Here is a 19,252-nt window from a genome sequence, read left to right as displayed (position 1 = left end):
ATAATATTACCTGCAATAATGTAATGAATCAGGTTCTAATGTGGCGGATTTGTTTTGCGTGATGTACCTGAACGCGCCGCGTGGCTGACTTGACAGAGATAGGGAGGACTTTTAACTTTCCCTTTGTTCAGCTGCAGCAGACAGTAGGCAGGTTGTGTTGTACAAGTTCTTCAATAAATGATTAAAAACCTGACAAAGCTGGTATTTTTTGGTGATGTTACCACTATGATAATTGTCACCTTAACTTAAAAAGACGGCGAATGGAAGTCAGAGGAGGACCGTCGAGATCGTAGACATTCTATGGCCGTATTGTCGCGTCAGTTTTACGTTTCAGGTCAACATTTCCATCTTCATTTCAATGGTAAGCCTTAGTTTTTTTTTTCTTTTTTCACTTTCTTTTTTTTTTCACCACCTGCACTAACATTGTTGGAACCCATGCTGATTTCTCTCACAAGAAAAAAACAAAGAAACTGCGCCGCTGTCATAAATCGTAGGATTTCGAGCATGTTGTCGGATGTGGAAACAAATGGTGAGTCAAATTTTACTTCAGATGTCGAAAAGATCGTGTGTCGAAACAATCGTATGTTGAGGTAGCACTGTATTTTCAGACAATACATCGCACCTGAGTATAAGTTGCATCAGCCAAAAAATGTGCGATATACCTATTCACTGTATATATTTTTTAAATGTATTAATCGCACTGGAGAATAAATCGCATGTTCGGACCAAGCACAAACATGATACATTATAGTTATATCAATAAAATGGAAAACAACAAGCTAAATACAGGCGCTCCTCGGGTTACAATGTCCTCGACCTATGACGTTTCAACTTTACTACGCACCTGCCCCATGCACTATTTGGGCTAGGTTCATACTGCAGGTCTTGATGCACGAATCCGAATTTTTCGTGTTTTTCCGACTCAAGTGAGGCATTAACTTGTCGGTCTTAATGGGACAAGTCGCATAGAAGTGATCCATTTCAAATCCGATCTGAGTCACTTTCGTATGTGGTTTAAACAACAGTGATAAAAAATAAGGATAAGCCTGATAATGCTCGGTTTCTTACTGTGCGCCAAATGAGCAATGTTTCAGTATTGCGTACATGGCCAAGTCGGGGCAAACTGACGCATGGACATAAGGCGTATGGGTGTGCGTCATGCACGCACAGTGCGTAGTTATTTTGATGCTTCTTTGCATGCGGGTCAGTTTGCTCAGCGCATGTCGGACAGCGAATTAGTGCGCATGCGTAATACTTGAACGGGTTCAATGGACAAAGGAAGTCTGAACGGTCATGCCAAAAAAACAGATATGACAAAAAAATCGTAATTGTGCATTAAGACCTGCAGTATTACCTAGCCTTAGTCCACAATGTGGCTTAGCTAGCGCATAGTGCTTGTCTGGGTTGTGCACCAGGAGTGTCTGCATTTTTCGCCCTCCTTTTTTCACATTAAATAGAAAGCCCCTTCTTCTAGTGATGCTGGTCCAGCCCAAAAAAAAACAACTATTACAGTATACACACTGCTGGCCAAAAGTATTGGCACCCCTGCAGTTATGTCAGATAATGCACAATTTCTCCCAGAAAACGATTGCAATTACAAATGCTTTGGCAGTAACATCTTTATTGATTTTGCTTGCAATGAAAAAACACAAAAGAGAATGGGGGGAAAAAATCATTATCATTTTACACAAAACTTCCAGCAGGACAATGACCTAAAACACACTTCAAAAAGCACTTGAAAACGGTTTGAGAGAAAGCACTGGAGACTTCTAAAGTGGCTAGCAAGAGTCCAGACCTGAATCCCATAGAACAACTGTGGAGAGATCTGAAAATGGCAGTTTGGAGAAGGCACCCTTCAAATCTCAGAGACCTGAAGCAGTTGGCCAATGACAAATGGTCTAAAATTCCAGCAGAGCATTGTAAGAAACTCATTGATGGATCCCGGAAGCGGTTGTTCACATTTATTTTGTCTGAAGATTGTGCTACCAAGTATTAGGCTGAGGGTGCCAATACTTTTGTCCGGCCCATGTTTGGAGTTTTTTGTAAAATGATGATGATTTAATCCTTTTTTTCATTCTCTTTTGTGTTTTTTCATTGCAAGCAAAATAAATGAAGATATTAGTACCAAAGCATTTGTAATTGCAAGGGTTTAGGGTTAGGGTTAGGTTAATGTAATGTGCCAATACATTTTGCCAGCACTGTACAGTGGTACCTTACAAAAACGTGTGGGGGGTAAAGAAGTGGGGGATGGGGGTGGGCATTAATATATCAGTCAAATAAAATTAACAACACTAAATACAAATCACCAAATAGTGAGACAAAGCTGCAATAATTCTTGCATAACAGTTATTTGACTAATCATCACTGAAAGATTTCTTATAACGCATCGTAAAAACAACACCCGAGGGCATTTAAAAAGACTAATTAGAGCTTTCATGTTTATGACTGGCTAATTTCTCAAGGGTAATAAACCAAATGGAGGCCTTCTCTGCAGATGAAAAGTATAACTCGAGCATAATTGCACACAAGAAAAGTCAGTATGATACTGACAAATTGCAATGCACGCAAACCTCAAATGGGACTAATCTCAAACACACTGTTCTACAAAGCATTGATATCTCAGTGGTGTCACTTCCACATAATTAGCAATGTCCCTATGAGGCTGAAACTGGATTACAGCAGGATAAATGGATGAATTAACACACAGCGTGTCTCTAATCACAGTATGCTGCAGAGAATTGAGATGAGAAATGTTTTTCTTGCGTTATGACTTTGCGCCAATGTGCCAGGTGATTTAAAGCTTTTGACATGATATATAGGTTGTGGTGTCAGAAACGATGAAGGTAAAATAAATTTATCATAAACTCACATCATGTGGAGTCGAATGCGAACAGTAGAAAATGTTTCAAACATCTTCAATAAAACGGGATGGTTAAGTACGATTTTATTACATTGAAATGGATACTGAAGAGCTCTAAATGTCACGCCTGGGGGAGGGCTCTGTCCTGTCTTGGTATATTGTTGTGTCTTTTTCTGTTTTATTTTGAAGCCTCATCCTCCTGTTTCCACCACTCACCCCTTCCTGATACCTCAACTGTCTCTGATTATGAATACCTATTGTTCCCACCTGTGCCTCGTTTCTCATGTGCTAGCCACATGCCAAAGTGTCTTTGTCCTTTTTTGCCATTACAGCCTGACTCCATTGTCACAGTAATTCTACTATTTGTGGTATTAACGTATGGTTAAAGGGACACTCCGGTCATTGGGATAGTTTCTAAATACATTAAATACCGTATTGGCCCGAATATAAGACAGCCCTGATTATAAGACGACCCCCTCTTTTTCAAGACTCAAGTTTGAAAAAAGACTTTTTGAACACCAAATTAATGTTTAAACAGGAAATAATTACAGTACATCCGAAACAAATGATTATAACAATATTTTTGAGAGAAAAAGCATGTTATTTTGCCTCATTCAAATCTTAATATCTGAACATTTAAATATGTAAACTAAAGTGCAATCACAATTGTAAATGAATGGCTTCTGGTTTTTGTAAATAAACCAATCTATTGTGATAAAACAACAAAATTGCAAGAACTGCATTAACCATCAAAGTGAAGTCTAACTGTAACTGTAGTCTTGAAACAAATCTGAATAAGGAAAAACATTGCTATAAAATAATGCAATCTGGTTAAAATTCAGAGTAGCTGAGATCTGTCATTAGAGAACATCGCTTCAATGATATCTGGCGCCATCTAGCGTCGTGAATGGGGATAATGTCTAGACCGCGAATATAAGATGACACCCTCTTTTTCAGTCTTATTTTAATGCAAAAAACACCGTCTTATATTCGGGCCAATACGGTATGTGCGGCATGGTGGGTGAGTGGTGAGCACATCTGCCTCATTTTTCTCAGATGAAGGATTCCATCCCGGGCTCTGACCTTCCTGCTTGGAGTTTGCCTGTTCTATGGTGCCTGCGTGGGTTTCTCCATGTTCTCCTGTTTCCTCCCACATTCCAAAAACATGCTAACACTCCCGCTAGGTTGTCTCTAGGTAGCAGCAGTTAATAGGCTCAAGCACCCATACGACCCTTGAGAGGAGCGGGTACAGAAAGATAAGGAAAAAAATATTTTCAAGCCTTCCTTTCACTTATTTTTATTGATTTAGATTTGGTCTCAGGACAAGTAAATCTACTCAGAAACTTCATGTTCTCGTACTTTGTATGTGGATTATTTAAAATTTGAAGGGTGAGATGTACGTAAAATGTCCCCCAATTGTGGAATGACCCAGAAAACCCTGACCATGTAACACACCAATATAGTCTTTGTTGTATATGCAGACGACTTACGTGTTGGAATCTCCCTTGAGAAGTAGAATAGATATTTGGGGCAAGGGATGGTGACCACTTCTCCAACATCAGCGTTTGGCCAGCAGGTGATCTTGTCCCAAATACCACTGCAACCTGGATGACACATATACATTGTATAAGTAAGTCAAAATGCACAGTAACTCTCTAGTCACTACAATCAGAGGTGGGTAGTCATGAGCAGTGTTGTCACGGATCACTTGAAAAAGTAATTGAATTACTGATTACTGATTAAAAAGGTAATCTAGTTACTTTACTGATTACTTCCTTATCAAAATAACTAAGTGACTTTATAAGTAATTTATCAGTTACTTTTTACCAATTTTTCTCCCTTTGCCGCCTCAACATAAGAATGACAACAGAAAAATGTCATCGCATGTAACTGACTTACTGATAATTGAATTTAAAGCGGAAGATTAGAATATTTGGTAACACTTTACTATAAGGGTCCCTTAATTAACATTACTTAATGCATTTTTAGACAATAACTAATGTTTAACTAACATTACAATAATATAATTGCTTATCCAACACTTATTAATATATTAATTAACATGAGTTAATGCATTAGTTACTGCATTAGGTAATGCGTCAGCTATGCATAACCAGACAGTAACTAATGGTTTAGTACAATTAAAAATCTATATAGACCTATATAGGGTAAGGATTAGGGTTTAGGGTTAGGGTTTGTTAATTTAACTATCCCTTAACTAAGAAATTATTAATCTCTTAACCATTACTGAATGCTTTTTGGACCCTTATTGTAAAGTGTAGCACACGTGTCCCTTAACTAAGAAATTATAAATGCTTAAGTTACCCCCCCTTATCCTTTATTAACCATTACTGAATGCTTTTTGGACCTTTATTGTAAAGTGTAGCACATGTGTCCCTTAACTAAGCAATTATAAATGCTTAAGTTACCCTCCCTTAACCTTTATTAACCATTACTGACTGCTTTTTGGACCCTTATTGTAAAGTGTAGCACATATGTCCCTTAACTATGAAATTATAAATGCTTAAGTTAACAAAACATAACCCTATATTGGCCTATATATATTTTCAATGTTACCAAACTATTAGTTACTGTCTGGTTATGCATTAACTAATGCATTAACTAATGCATTAACTCATGTTAATTAATATATTAATACATTTTAGATAAGCAATTATATTAATTATTGCAATGTTACTTAAACATTAGTTATTGTCTTAAAATGCATTAACTAATGAATTATCTCATGTTAATTAATATATTAATACATGTTAGATAAGGGATTAAATGAATTATTGTCATGTTAATTAAACGTGAGTTATTGTCTAAAAATGCATTAACTATTGTCAATTAAGGGACCCTTATTGTAAAGTGTTACCGAATTTTTCACATAAGGCTTGATCTTCGAGTTAGCGAAGGTTAAATTAGTCAATGGAGTTGATTTCAACCACCATCGACTCGCGCTACCTTAGCCACTCCGGAGCCCTGAAACTAACAAATGACTGGAATTTGTTGAAATCAATTCCAATGACTAATTAAACCCCGAGTTATTTGAAGTACTGTAACTAACTTCAGTAAACTTTTTGGGCTACACTACCCACCTCTGACTACGATTAATCCAATTGAGGCGGAGGTGCTGCCACCACAAGTGAAAACTAACATTTTTGCTTATCACTAACATACTTTTGCATTGGCTTGGGGCAGGTAAAATCAAAGTGTAGGTGGAACACGATTGTTCCCATTGCAGCCAGAATGTCAGATCCATAACCTTAGCTGACACTAAGCTGCCACCATGACTAATGAAAAAGCTGGCTGTTCTTTGTTACACTCTCTGATTTGAATTCATCAGTTGGCCGGGACTTTCCACAGTGCATTTAATCTGAGGATGTAAAATTGAGTCACATCACCTCAATTTACATCTGTTCAATATTTTATCAGTGAAACCTTCGCAGTTTGTCTGGTTGACATTAACAGCATTACTCTGGAGATATAGTGGCATGAAAACTTGGATATTATTGCGTGTTGAAAGACTCGTGATGCCTGTAGTTAACCTCTGCTGTGTGGTAAAACACAAGAGTATTATCCCACTTAAAATTTAATTATGTGCTGCATGCTGCTAATATGAAGTGCCCCGCACATTTCTACTAAAATAGCATCCGTTTTCCATAGCACTTGTCTTTGGGGTCACTGGTGAGCAGGAACACATGTGATTTTAACAATCGCTGGAGAAATGACAAAAGAGAAAATACAGTACTCTCACATTCACATTTAGCGCCTCTAATTAACTCGACATGCATATTCTGGTGGGGGTCACTTATTGTGTAGCATATGTTCGCATTGGGGCCAAGTGCTGAAGTGACGCACCAGATGATACGCCTCCAAGGACATTGACAGAACTTTGCTGATCTAATTTAAGTTGAACATTTATTATACTTTTTGCAAGCAACACACACAATGCTGTGAATCGCATTTGTGACAAAGGAAAAGACAGTGAAGTGTATGTAAAACCAGGTTAGCATTAGCTTTGTAGAGAAAGAGAGTGTATGGCAATGAAGAAACAATTCCGTGTGCCAGTCAATGGAACCGAATGGTGAATGGTGTTCATCCACCCATCCATCCATTTCTATGAAGCCTGTCCTCATTAACGGTGACTTGGAGCCCATCCCAGGGTGCCGGCCAAACACAGCAGTCACTGATGTTCCGCAAACAAAAATGGCCTGCTGCCCGACCGCCCGCTCCATAACGACATCATCATCCATCGATGAATCAGGAAACACACCCTAACTAACAAACAGCCACTGTTTGTCACACAATGTCAACAACAGTTTGCAATTGTTTGCAAAGAGACTGAAATATGGCAGAGAGGTGGGCACACTTAAGAATCTTTTGGTCAGTTCATGCATGAAACACCTGTTAGCAGTGTTGTTAATCTTAATTTAAAAAAGTAATTAATTACACAAATTACTTCAATTACCAAAAAGTAATTGAGTTAGTAACTCAGTTACCTGAATATAAGAGTAATTAGCTACTTGGCAAAGTAACTGGTGTTACCTTTCATGTTTTTTTTTTCATCCAAAACAAAAAACAAAACAACATAGTAACCTTTGCTATGTTTGGAAGTCATTTAATGTTGTGAATCAACTGTTAAAGTTGTTAAAATTGCATTAGTTCCCTTTGTCTACTTTCGACATGTGAACGTTTTAAAACTGTTTCATCATATAAAGATAGATTCAACTCAAGATTTTGCCCATTTAGGAGTATTTTAGATAAAAAACGACTTAGGTTCGCTAGGAAGGTTCTCTACAACAGAGCCTTCCTGAGAAGCCTACTGCTTTAAGATGGCGGCTGTTTACTAACGCCGGCGAGGCAATCATTTCGCATCTAGTTCTCTATACATGTGCTAATGCAGCTGTGTCTGTCATTTTGCATCTAATTGTATATACAAAAGATATATTCCATTGCATCATGTGGGCGTACTTTGTAGGCTATCGGCTACAGTCAGGTATTATTGGAGCCACCTAGCATCGGGTTTTTCAACGGCATCACAACTCCCGTCCCTCCTCCCCACTCCCGCTTTGCTCTCTCGTCTCCGTGAGTCCATGTCTCTCCCAGACTTTTCTCACGTCATTCAACCAATGTGGTAACGCATAGTAACGCACGCCTTTAGTCATCAGTAACGGTAACAGTGTTGCCAAGATGAGAAAAGTATGATAAGAAAAATAATGCCGTTAGTCCGCCTCTCCACCTTTGGTTCCAGAGCTTTTAGTCACTGTGCCCCCCAGCTCTGGAACTCCCTACCCCCTGATCTTCGCAGCATATTTACCCTATCACTTTTCAAATCTAGACTGAAAACACACCTGTTCACTCTTTTTTACCCACCATAACCCATAGCTCTGTTATATTTTTACTTCTTTTTATTGTGCTTTTATTTTTTTCCCCTTGTAATACCTTTGTATCGTACCGTGATTCCATGTCTCTTGTGAAGCGTCTTTGCGTGTTTTGAAAAGTGCTCTAGAAATAAAATGTATTATTATTATTATCATGTTATACTCTTAACGCCGTTATTAACAACACTGCCTGTTAGGAATATTTCCATTCCTTGTTTGAGAAGTTGTTTTTTTAAAAAAGTACAGTGGGGCAAATAAATATTTAGTCAACCACTAATTGTGCAAGTTCTCCCCTTTGAAAATAATAGAGAGGCCTGTAATTGTCAACATGGGTAAACCTCAACCATGAGAGACAGAATGCGGGACAAAACAGAAAATCACATTGCTTGATTTTTAAAGAATTTATTTGCAAATCATGGTGGAAAATAAGTATTTGGTCAATACCAAAAGTTCATCAATACTTATGTTATGTACCCTTTGTTGGCAATAACGTAACTCTTCACAAGCTTTTCACACACTGTTGCTGGTATTTTGGCCCATTCCTCCATGCAGATCTCCTCTAGAGCAGTGATGTTTTGGGCTGTCGTTGGGCAACACAGACTTTCAACTCCCTCCACAGATTTTCTATGGGGTTGAGATCTGGAGACTGGCAAGGCCACTCCAGGACCTTGAAACGCTTCTTACGAAGCCACTCCTTTGTTGCCCTGGCTGTGTGTTTGGGAATTATGTCATGCTGAAAGACTTGCTGGACGTGTACTTTCTTCAGCAGGGGGACACGTCTGGCAGTGCAGGATTTGAGTCCCTGGTGGCGCATTGTGTTACTGATAGTAGCCATTGTTACTGAGGTCCCAGCTCTCTGTAGGTCATTCACTAGGTCCCCCCGTGTGGTTCTGGTATTTTTGCTCACCATTATTGTTATTATTTTGACGCCACAGTGTGAGATCTTGCATGGAGCCCCAGATCAAGGGAGATTATCAGTGGTCTTGTATGTCTTCCATTTTCTAATAATTGGTCCCACAGTTGATTTCTTTACACCAAGCATTTTACCTATTGCAGATTCAGTCTTTCCAGCCTGGTGCAGGTCTACTGTTTTGTCTCCAGCGTCCTTCGACAGCTCTTTGGTCTTGGCTATAGTGGAGCTTGGAGTGTGACTGACTTAGATTGTGGACAGGTGTCTTTTATACCGATAATGAGTTAAAACAGGTGCCATTAATACAGGTAACGAGTGGAGCCTCGTTAGACCTCGTTAGAAGTTAGACCTCTTTGACAGCCAGAAATCTTGCTTGTTTGTAGGTGACCAAATACTTATTTTCCAACCTAATTTGGAAATAAATTTGTTAAAAATCAAACAATGTGATTCTCTGTTTTTTTTTTGTTTTGTTTTGTTTTCACATTCTGTCTCTCATGGTTGAGGTTTACCCATGTTGACAGTTACAGGCCTCTCTAATCTTTTCAAGTAGGAGAACTTGCACAATTGGTGGTTGACTAAATACTTATTTGCCCCACTGTACTTCAAGGAATCTGACCTTCGAGCCAGACCACCGGAATAGCGCCAGCCGAACCGCCGGATCTACGCTGGCACTGCTCCAATGACCCGGGCCAGCTGGACCCCGACAATCCGGCCAGAAGGGCAAACTCCGCGCGTTCACCTTAGTCTTAACCTTTTGTACTGACTCCATTTTGAAAGGTTTAAAGAAGGCTCACCAAGAACAAGTTGCCAATTTATTCGGGTCGACAGCGAACAGAAGGGCGAAATAGACACAGACTCAGGCGAGGAGGCAAACTCATTCCCAGGTCCCCATATCAGAAGTTAAAAAAAAGGTTCTCGAGAAAAATGACAACGCTTAGTTAACATTCAGTCTTTTGAGGGCTCTCGCGGGGCGGGCAGTGGGCAGGAAGAAGGGTGTGTTTGGGATTATTATCTGTTTGTGGATCGGACAGGAGGATTCGGGAGTTACTGTTGTCCGGGCAACGAGAGTTGTGGATTTTGCAAACTCAGCGTCAAAGGGGCTCTTGGAGTCTTGTCAGTCGAGTTATCAGTTGGGTATGGGGCGTTCTCCGGTGCTCCTTGTTTTGGGACAGAGCGTCCCACTGGGAGAACTGATTGCAAGAGTTGGTGCATCAATCTTGCTCATGGCGCACACGTTGGGCTTCCGTGATATGAAGGCGTTTAGTATCTTTTATTCCCTATTTTCTGCTTGTTTTCCTTAAACTATTGTATAAGTGTTATTTATTTTATACTGGGTGTGTTAGAGTCATACAAACAGTTAGTACATTTTCTCGTAGGCACAGTCTATCTCCTTCATTCTGAAACATTTGGCAGTCATTCATCTTCCATACTGCTTATCCTAATATGATTTGCATGCATATTGAAGGGATACATAGAGGTCAAGGCGGTGGAGCGCATTGCCAATTATTTTCTGTATAACAATTGTACCTACTGCCTCCAAGCCTGTCTGGAGCACTTTCAGGGTGGTCCTTAGCTCATTGAATATTCTTCTGACCATCTTTCGTACTCCCTTTTCAGAAATCTTGCGAGGAGCTACTGAGCGTAGTCTGTTAATGATGAGGTGGTGCTTCTTCCACTTGCGGATACTGGCCCCAATGCTGCTGACTGGAATATTCAGGAACTTTGATATACAGTAAGTCTAAAACCAGTTCCATTCTAATAATGAGCAGCAATCAGATTGCAAATGCCTTCAGAGAGCTATTTTCCTTTACACATGAGATGTGTCTTGTTTGACCTCTTAGTGACAAAACAACATGTTTATAGGTGTATACAAGTGGTATGGTCAATTCAACTTTCAAGGTATACTGCCTTTCTATGGTGTTTTCAATACTTTTACCCAGTGTTGCTGCACTTAACTCCATATAATAATTATTTATGGCCCCAAATGTTGTGATTTCTTTTCATGTGTGGGTTATTTTAGTTAGTACCGATGTCTGGTGGTATTTGTATTGCAGTTTTTTTTTTTTTTAAATAACTGCAGAGTTGATGCATTCAGTATACTGTACATACTATTTATACCTCTTCCAACACCTTCCCTCAATTCAGAGTATACTGAAAGACTTCAGAACAGTTCCTACCCCAAAGTTGTCATTGTCCTGAATGAATGTGAACATACATACAACAAAAATACGCAATGAGCAGTTGTGCTCTGCTCATACTCCCAAAAAGCAACACTAATTACAGTGACGAACATAATTATTTGAACACCCTGCGATTTTGCAAATTCTCCCACTTAGAAATGATGGGCAGGTTTGAAATTTTCATGGTAGGCGCTTGTCCTCTGTGAGAGACAATCTAAAGAAAATATCAAGAAATCACAGTGTAGGATTTTTTAACAATTTATTTTATTATACTGCTACAAATAAGTATTTGAACACCTACGAAAATCAATGCCAATATGTAGTACAATAGCCTTTGTTTAGAATTACATAAGTCAAACGTTTCCTGTAACTTTTCAACAGGTTTGCACATACTGCAGCAGCGATTTTGCACCACTTTCTGGGCTGTCACTAGGAAACCCAGAGTTTGAGCTTCCTCCAAAGATTTTCAATTAGGTTTAGGTCTAGAGACTGGTTAGGCCCCTCCAGAACTTTGATATGCTTTTTACAAAGCCACTCCTAGGTTATTCTGGCTGTCTGCTCCGGGCCATTGTCATATTGGAAGACCCAGTCACGACCCATTTTCAATGCTCTAACTGAGGGAAGGAGGTTATTCCCCAAAATCTCACAATACATGGCCCTAGTCATCTTCTCCTTAACACAGTGCAGTCGTCGAGTATCGTGCAGAAAAAACACCCCAAAGCATGATGCTACCACCCCCATGCTTCACAGTAGGGATGGTGTTCTTGAGATCATTCTTCTTCCTCCAAACAATGAGTGGAATTGAGACCAAAAAGTTCCATTTTGATCTCATATGACCACATGACTTTCTCCAATGGCTCCTCTGGATCATCTAAATGGTCACTGGCAAACTTAAAAACGGGCCTGGACGTGCTGGTTTCAGCTGGACGTGCTGGTTTAAGCAGAGGAACCTTCCGTGCCATGCATGATTTTAAACCATGACATTAATGTATTACCAAAAGTAACCTTGGAAATGGTGGTCCCAACTCCTTACAAGTCATTAACCAGCTCCTCCTGTGTAGTTCATGGCTGATTCCTCATCATTCTTAGGATCATTGAGACCCTACGAGGTAGATTTTGCATGGAGCCCCAGTCCGAGGGAGATTGACAGTCATGTTTAGCTTCTTCCATTTTCTAATAATTGCTCCAGCGGTGGATCTTATATCGCCAAGCTGCTTGGCAATTGCCCTGTAACCATTTCCAGTCTTGTATAGGTCTACAATTTTGTCTTTAGACAGCTCTTTGGTCTTGACCATGTTATTAATTGGAGTCTGATTGCATGGGGTGGACAGGTGTTTATATGCAGCTAACCACCTCAAACAGGTCAAGAGTCAGACTTAAAAAGTCCACCTTCACTCCATTTATTTAGGATAATTAGTAGGGTAGGGTTGACTTTTTAGAGGTGACTAACAGGTCTTTGAGGCTCAAAATTTTAGCTAATAGACAGGTGTTCAAATACTGATTTGCAGTTGTATAATTCAAATAAATTGTTAAAAATTCATAATGTACACTGATTTCTGGATTTCTTTCTTTTTTTATTACATTGTCTCTTACAGGCAACAAGCACCTTCCATTAAAATTGCAGGGTGTTCAAATTCTTATTTTCCTCACTGTACATTCAGATTAATTCTGATGATTTTATTTCTGATCCTATCCAAACGATCTTAAAGAGGATCTCTGCATCTTCATCTTCGCCACCTCTAACGCATGGACTAGCAAGGTGTGCGGACTGGTGACTCAAGTAATAGATGATCCAGGCTTTCCCTGGTACTACTAGTACATGTCATTCTTGGACTACAAATTGTTAATTTCAAGTGTGTGTTAGACGTAAGACATCACTGCACATTACTTAAAAAGAGAATTGTATACAAGACTTCTGATCAGACTGGCGAAAATAACACTTCCCCCCAGTAAAACCGGATAAAACGCCATTCGAACTTTGGCTCTTTATTGCAATTAAAGAGTTTATTTTCTTCCAGATTGGGCACTGGGTTTCATTCTAAGGCAAACATGTTGACGGTCTTATTAACAAAGAAGGCTCAATCCACTGCAAACGAAGACGCCAATGTAAAGTGGATTTTATTTTTATTTATCTACAACACGGACACCTGTGCCTTTTTGCCAGGTGAAGCCCATATACTGTATGTACAAAATTATTTTTTTCTTTCTAAATTAAGTGGTGTTAGTCCAAAAAATACATGACAAGCAAACTCATTTAGAATCTATTATTTTAATGTACAATTACACTATACTGTCACTTTGACGGGCACTTAATGAACATGAATACTGAGTTGTTTATTTAGGAATTTTAGCAAAACTCACATGATGAGGGACTGGCAGGAGTACGAAAAGTATGTGCAACCATGCAAGGTATAATGTGAGGGAAGGTTTGGACAGTGTATGTTGTCTTTTGAGCCTGTTTCGTCACTTTCATCCTGAACCTTCTGTGGAAATAGCAAATAAGGTTGGGGAAGGAGTATAATAAATTTTATAAATTTCTCATCACTATTTGTTAATTCTACAGAAGGTTCAGAATGAAAGCGACGAACGATTATGTTAAGTTTAGTCAGGAACTACATTTTGGTGAGTAAAATTGTATGCATTTACATTTTATTTTCAATTCTAAACACAAATGATTAAACTACTAAGTAGAATTTACTTGAAAACATTAAAACACGTCTGAGTCCAAGCACACACATTTGATTCACAGTAATGTGCTTTTGGACCAGATAACGTGCATGGCGCCAATGAAGATACAATTACAGGTAGTCCCCGGGTTACGACGTAACTTTACGACGCCGGGGTCTCGTCCACCACTTTTGTCTCCAGTCGCTTTTTTTTTTTTTTTTTTAATAATGTTGACTCTTGTTTATTGATGCATGCCTTTTTTGGCGCTGGAAGTATAGAGCAGGTAGTACTTCACCATTCGAGTAAGCGTGAAGAACTTATTTGCGCACACGAACAACAGCGCACGCGCACACATGAGGGAGAGCGCAGCCGAGTGAGAAAGAAAGGGAAAAGAAAGCCTCCGCGCACATTTGTTGCTTGTGAAGCATCCAAGAGGCAACACCTTTTTATAACACGTTTTGTACTGTTTTTGTACTATTGTGCATGTTTTAGTTGTGGTCAAATACCATTTTGGCCCGAATATAAGACGGTGTTTTTTGCATTTAAAATAAGACTACAAAAGTGGGGGTCGTCTTATATTCGCGATCTAGACATTATACCCATTCACAACGCTAGATGGCGCCAGATATCATTGAAGTGATGTTCTGTCATGACAGATCTCAGCTACTCTCCCCATTCACAACGCAAAATGGCGCCAGATATCATTGAAGCGATGTTCTGTCATAGACTTCACTTAGATGGTTAATGCAGTTATTGCAATTTTGTTGTTTTATCACAATAGATTGGTTTATTTACATTTGAAAAACCGTGATTCTACTTTAGTTTACATATTTAAATGTTCCGATATTAAGATTTGAATAAGACAAAATAACATGCTTTTTCTCTCAAATATATTGTTATAATCAGGGGTGCACATAAGTGGTCCGCATGCGCGCATGCGTACTGGACGTAGACAAATGCACTGGCCCTCAACGGCTTCCATACGCTTTTGCGTACCGATGGCTGACCACTGTGTTTGCGGCAGACATGAGAAAATCACTTCTCAAAATGTCAAAGAGGCAGGCCCCACTGAGTAATTATTTCCGTGTTCCCCCACCCCCGTCAAAAGACAGACAGACGACAATGACGTCACCGGAGCTACCGAAAAAAAAAAGGACTTTTGCTGAAAAGTGGCTGCAGGAAGTACCATGTCTAGAAGCAAATGATGCTCGTACGGAAATGTGGTACAAAATTTGCCGTGAGAATCCCAATGTCGCTGATAAGAGCAGCGCATTTTATGTAGGGTCATAGAATTTCAGCCATCCAAACTTTGAAAAGCATGAAAAAAACAAAGAGCATGTGGCAATTAAGCAAACTATCGATGTCAGACAGGACCCCACTCGCCCTATGGACAAGTGGCGGAATAAAGTTAATGAAGAAAAGCACCAGACACTGACAAACGTGTTTTTGCTCGCATTTCACAAAGCTAAACATGCACGTTCAATGAGTTCTTATGAGGAGGGCATCCCACTTTTACAAAGGCTTGGAGTTAATGTGGGAGCCGCATAATGCCCTTTATTTTGAATTAGTGCTTTTATGTTTATTTCTTTATATTTCACTTCAAAGTAATGGCAATTTTGTTGAGCCAGTTGATGTTAATCAAGCATTAATTGTTAATATAATTAATTAACGGTAATTGACTCTAAGTAAAGCTTGTCATAATTTTATCGCATGCGGGTCGGCTCTCAAGCTCAATGAGGACCAAGTCACATCTCCAGGTCATCCTCTGAGAACCTGAGCAAAAAAATTATGTGCACCCCTGGTTATAATCATTTGTTTTGGATGTACTGTAATTATTTTCTGTATAAAAATTAATTTGGTGTTCAAAAAGCCTTTTTTCATACTTGAGTCTTGAAAAAGAGGGGGTCGTCTTATAATCAGGGCCGTCTTATATTCGGGCCAATACGGTACTTCGAATGAGTTTAAGTGACTTTTTGCTGATGTGCGGACCCTAACTGATACTTGCTAATGTAATGTAATGGACACAAATTTGAATTGCTGTCATCAAAGAAACTGATTTAATTTCATCTTTATTTTAGTTTCATTCTGCAAGTGTTGATGTCATGAGCAGCTGAATAAAATCAGCAAACCAAACGGACATCATCAATTCGGAGCTTAGCTCGCTTTCCACCTCGGATTTAGCTCCAATTTCTTGGCAATGACAGTATAATGACGTATGATACATGTTTTTAGATAGTTATTTTGAGATTTAGGAGGGTATTTAAGGGTACTTAAAGGGTTAATTCCAACTTACACCGAAATTCGCATTACGTCGGCAGCGTAGGAACGGACATCGTTCGTACCCCAGGGATTAACTGTACTCATTTGTTATTGAGTAATGTAGTTTTACAAATTTTATAGGTCCTTTTTGTCAGGCAGGGTGGTATCTCTTACAGGCCAGCCTCGGTACTACCATCATATGATACTCAACTACCAGTCGAGTGGAGGCTGCTGCAGCTTGCTGGAACGGGATGTGTAAAAGATATATTGAATGTATTTTCAAATACAATTTTTAAAAAAATAGCTATGTTGTCTTTGTGTCAAAGCAAAGAAAATACAGTCTGTGTCGATCTAAATACAAAATACCTTACCAAATGTTTCATTGATAAAAGTCAGTATAAAGTGATGCGTTGCCAAGTTACTGTGGGAACGCCAAGCTATCATGCGATTGCTTAGCCTAGTATCATAATATTTTGCCTTGTTAATTTTTACTAAGAGTCTTGCCAACAAAGCAAAGAAGGTGCGTCTATTTAAAATCCCTGAGGTTTTTGGAACAAGTTCAGTTGCACATACCGACTTTACATGATGAATAACTATTTTAATTTGGGTTTAAAAAGTATCACGTGTGGCTTTGAATATTGTGCTTGGGAAAAATCCGGAGGTATGGTAATGTCTGCGGATAGACTTGAATGGTGTTACGCTTGGAAGTTTTGAAGAGGAACAGTTCTAAAACAAATAAATGTGAATATTTTGCAGCTTGAGTTTAACAAAACAGATCCGTACTTGATAAATGCACTGCAGCGGGGGAAAAAAAAGATCATTTCAACATTTATTCATCTATCCATTTTCTCCCCCTTATCCAAGGTCGGGTCGCGAGGGCAGCACTTCAGCCAGCTCTTCTTGGGGGGATCCCAAGGCGTTCCCAGGACAGCCGGGAGACATAGTTCCCCCAGCGCAGCCTCCTCCCGGAACATCTCACCAGGGAGGCGCCCCGAAGGCATCCTAATCACATGCCCGAGCCACCTCATCTGGCTCCGCTCGATGTGGAGGAGCAGTGGCTCTACTCCGAGCCCCTCCCGGATGACCATGCTTCTCATCTTATCTCTAAGGGAGAGCCTAGACACCATACGGAGGAAACTCATTTCGGCCGCTTGTATCCAGGATCTTGTTCTTTCGGTCAATTCAGTCTTTCACATACCACTAGAGGGAGCCCACATCCCATTGTTGGTATTCGTAACACACTTTGGGAACCGCTACATTAAGTAAAGTGATCCCTCGCTGCTTCGCGCTTCAAACTTCGCACACTCAGTCCATCGTGGATTTTTTTTCAATTTAAGAAAAACAAAACAAAACAGATGAGCTGTTCCGAGCTGATCGCGTTGTCTCGCCCAACCCTCCCTCTCTCTCCCTGCTTTTTGTTGTTGAGGCAATGCACTGGGGTTGCTTATTAAAGTTAATGATGATTGGTAGACGTCTTTTGTTTGATCTTGCCACAGATCCCTGGAAGCCTCAGCATCAAAGCGCCGCACGTGTCAATTATCATTTAACTTGGTAAACAGTTGCTGTGGCAACTCATCGTGTGTAAGGATGGAGCGGATTTGAGTGGACTCACTCAATGAAGCGTTTAATCAGGACAAGCGTTTTTAGACTTGTTTAAAAATAATTCAGCGGGATAGTAACATGTTTAAAACTTATAATTAATACATTTGAAGTGCTTATAACTATTTGTTAAAATATACATTTACATAAAAGTTTTTATGTCAAATAAATTATACTTTGGGGGAAAAAAGTGAAAAAACATATCTTATATGTTTCTCTTTCCAATGCTTAATCTGAATACAGTGATCCCTCGTTTTTCGCGATTAATGGGGACCAGAACCCGCCGCAATGTGATAAACCGCGAAGTAGCAGTAGTAGTAGTAGTAAAATTGTTTTGTGTGTGTGTGTGTGTGTGTGTGTGTGTGTACAATGTATTTATTGGGATTTGGAAAGAGATACATATAAGTTTTTTTCACGTTTTTCAAAAGCAGTATTTTAAAAATATATATGCTATTTATATTAGGGCTGTCAAAATTATCGCGTTAACGGGCGGTAATTAATTTTTTGAATTAATCACATTAAAATATTTGACGCACATGCCCCGCTCAAACAGATTAAAATGACAGCACAGTGTCATGTCCACTTGTTACTTGTGTTTTTTGTCTCCCTCTCCTGGCGCTTTGGTGCCACTGATTTTATGGGTTTAAGCAACATGAGAGTTGTGTAATTATTGACATCAACAATAGCGAGCTACTAGTTTATTTTTTGACTGAAAATTTTACAAATTTTATTAAAACGACAACATTAAGAGGGGTTTTAATATAAAATTTCTATAACTTGTTCTAACATTTATCTTTTAAGAACTACAAGTCTTTCTATCCATGGATCGCTTTAACAGAATGTTAATGTTAATGCCATCTTGTTAATTTATTGTTATAATAAACAAATACAGTACTTATGTACAGTATGTTGAAAGAATATATCTGTCTTGTGTCTTATCTTTCCATTCCAACAATAATTTAGAGAAAAATATGGCATATTTTATAGATGGTTTGAATTGCGATTAATTACGATTATTTGATTTTTAAGCTGTGATTAACTCGATTAAAAATTGTAATCGTTTGACAGCCCTAATTTATATATACTGTCTTGTAATAAATGTTTTCTTTTGTTTACACACGCACATTCATTCCAGCGCCCACCCCACCCCGCCGCAATGCGCACACAGAGCCTCGCACCAAATCCTCTCACATACACACTGTTACCCCCCTTGGTGTGACTTGCGATCACAAACTGCTCTCGATCACTGTGTACCTTGTGGACAATCACGCCGGGCCGGCTGCCTCCAACCTCGCCACGCATACACATTACAGCGTGCGCTTCCCTATCTCTCCCCACCCGGGTATGCACACAGAGATCAAACTTGTTAACATTTATTGGCAGTTAAACG

At 39.3% G+C, this 19,252-nt stretch overlaps 1 protein-coding gene across 1 annotated transcript in view; it reads right to left on the bottom strand.

The window, feature by feature from the left end:
• LOC130929779 (vasoactive intestinal polypeptide receptor-like) overlaps nt 1–19,252 on the bottom strand; it is an 83,416-nt gene that overhangs the window by 43,194 nt on the left and 20,970 nt on the right. The window contains exon 3 of the mRNA XM_057857279.1: nt 4,351–4,464. Coding sequence (XP_057713262.1) covers nt 4,351–4,464 — 114 coding nt within the window. The remainder of the gene's footprint in view (nt 1–4,350; nt 4,465–19,252) is intronic.

Source organism: Corythoichthys intestinalis, chromosome 14 (assembly GCF_030265065.1).
Source record: "Corythoichthys intestinalis isolate RoL2023-P3 chromosome 14, ASM3026506v1, whole genome shotgun sequence".
NCBI classification, from domain to species: domain Eukaryota; kingdom Metazoa; phylum Chordata; class Actinopteri; order Syngnathiformes; family Syngnathidae; genus Corythoichthys; species Corythoichthys intestinalis.
The sequence above is the reverse complement of the archived record's forward strand: the minus strand, read 5'-3'. Positions and strand labels throughout refer to the sequence as shown.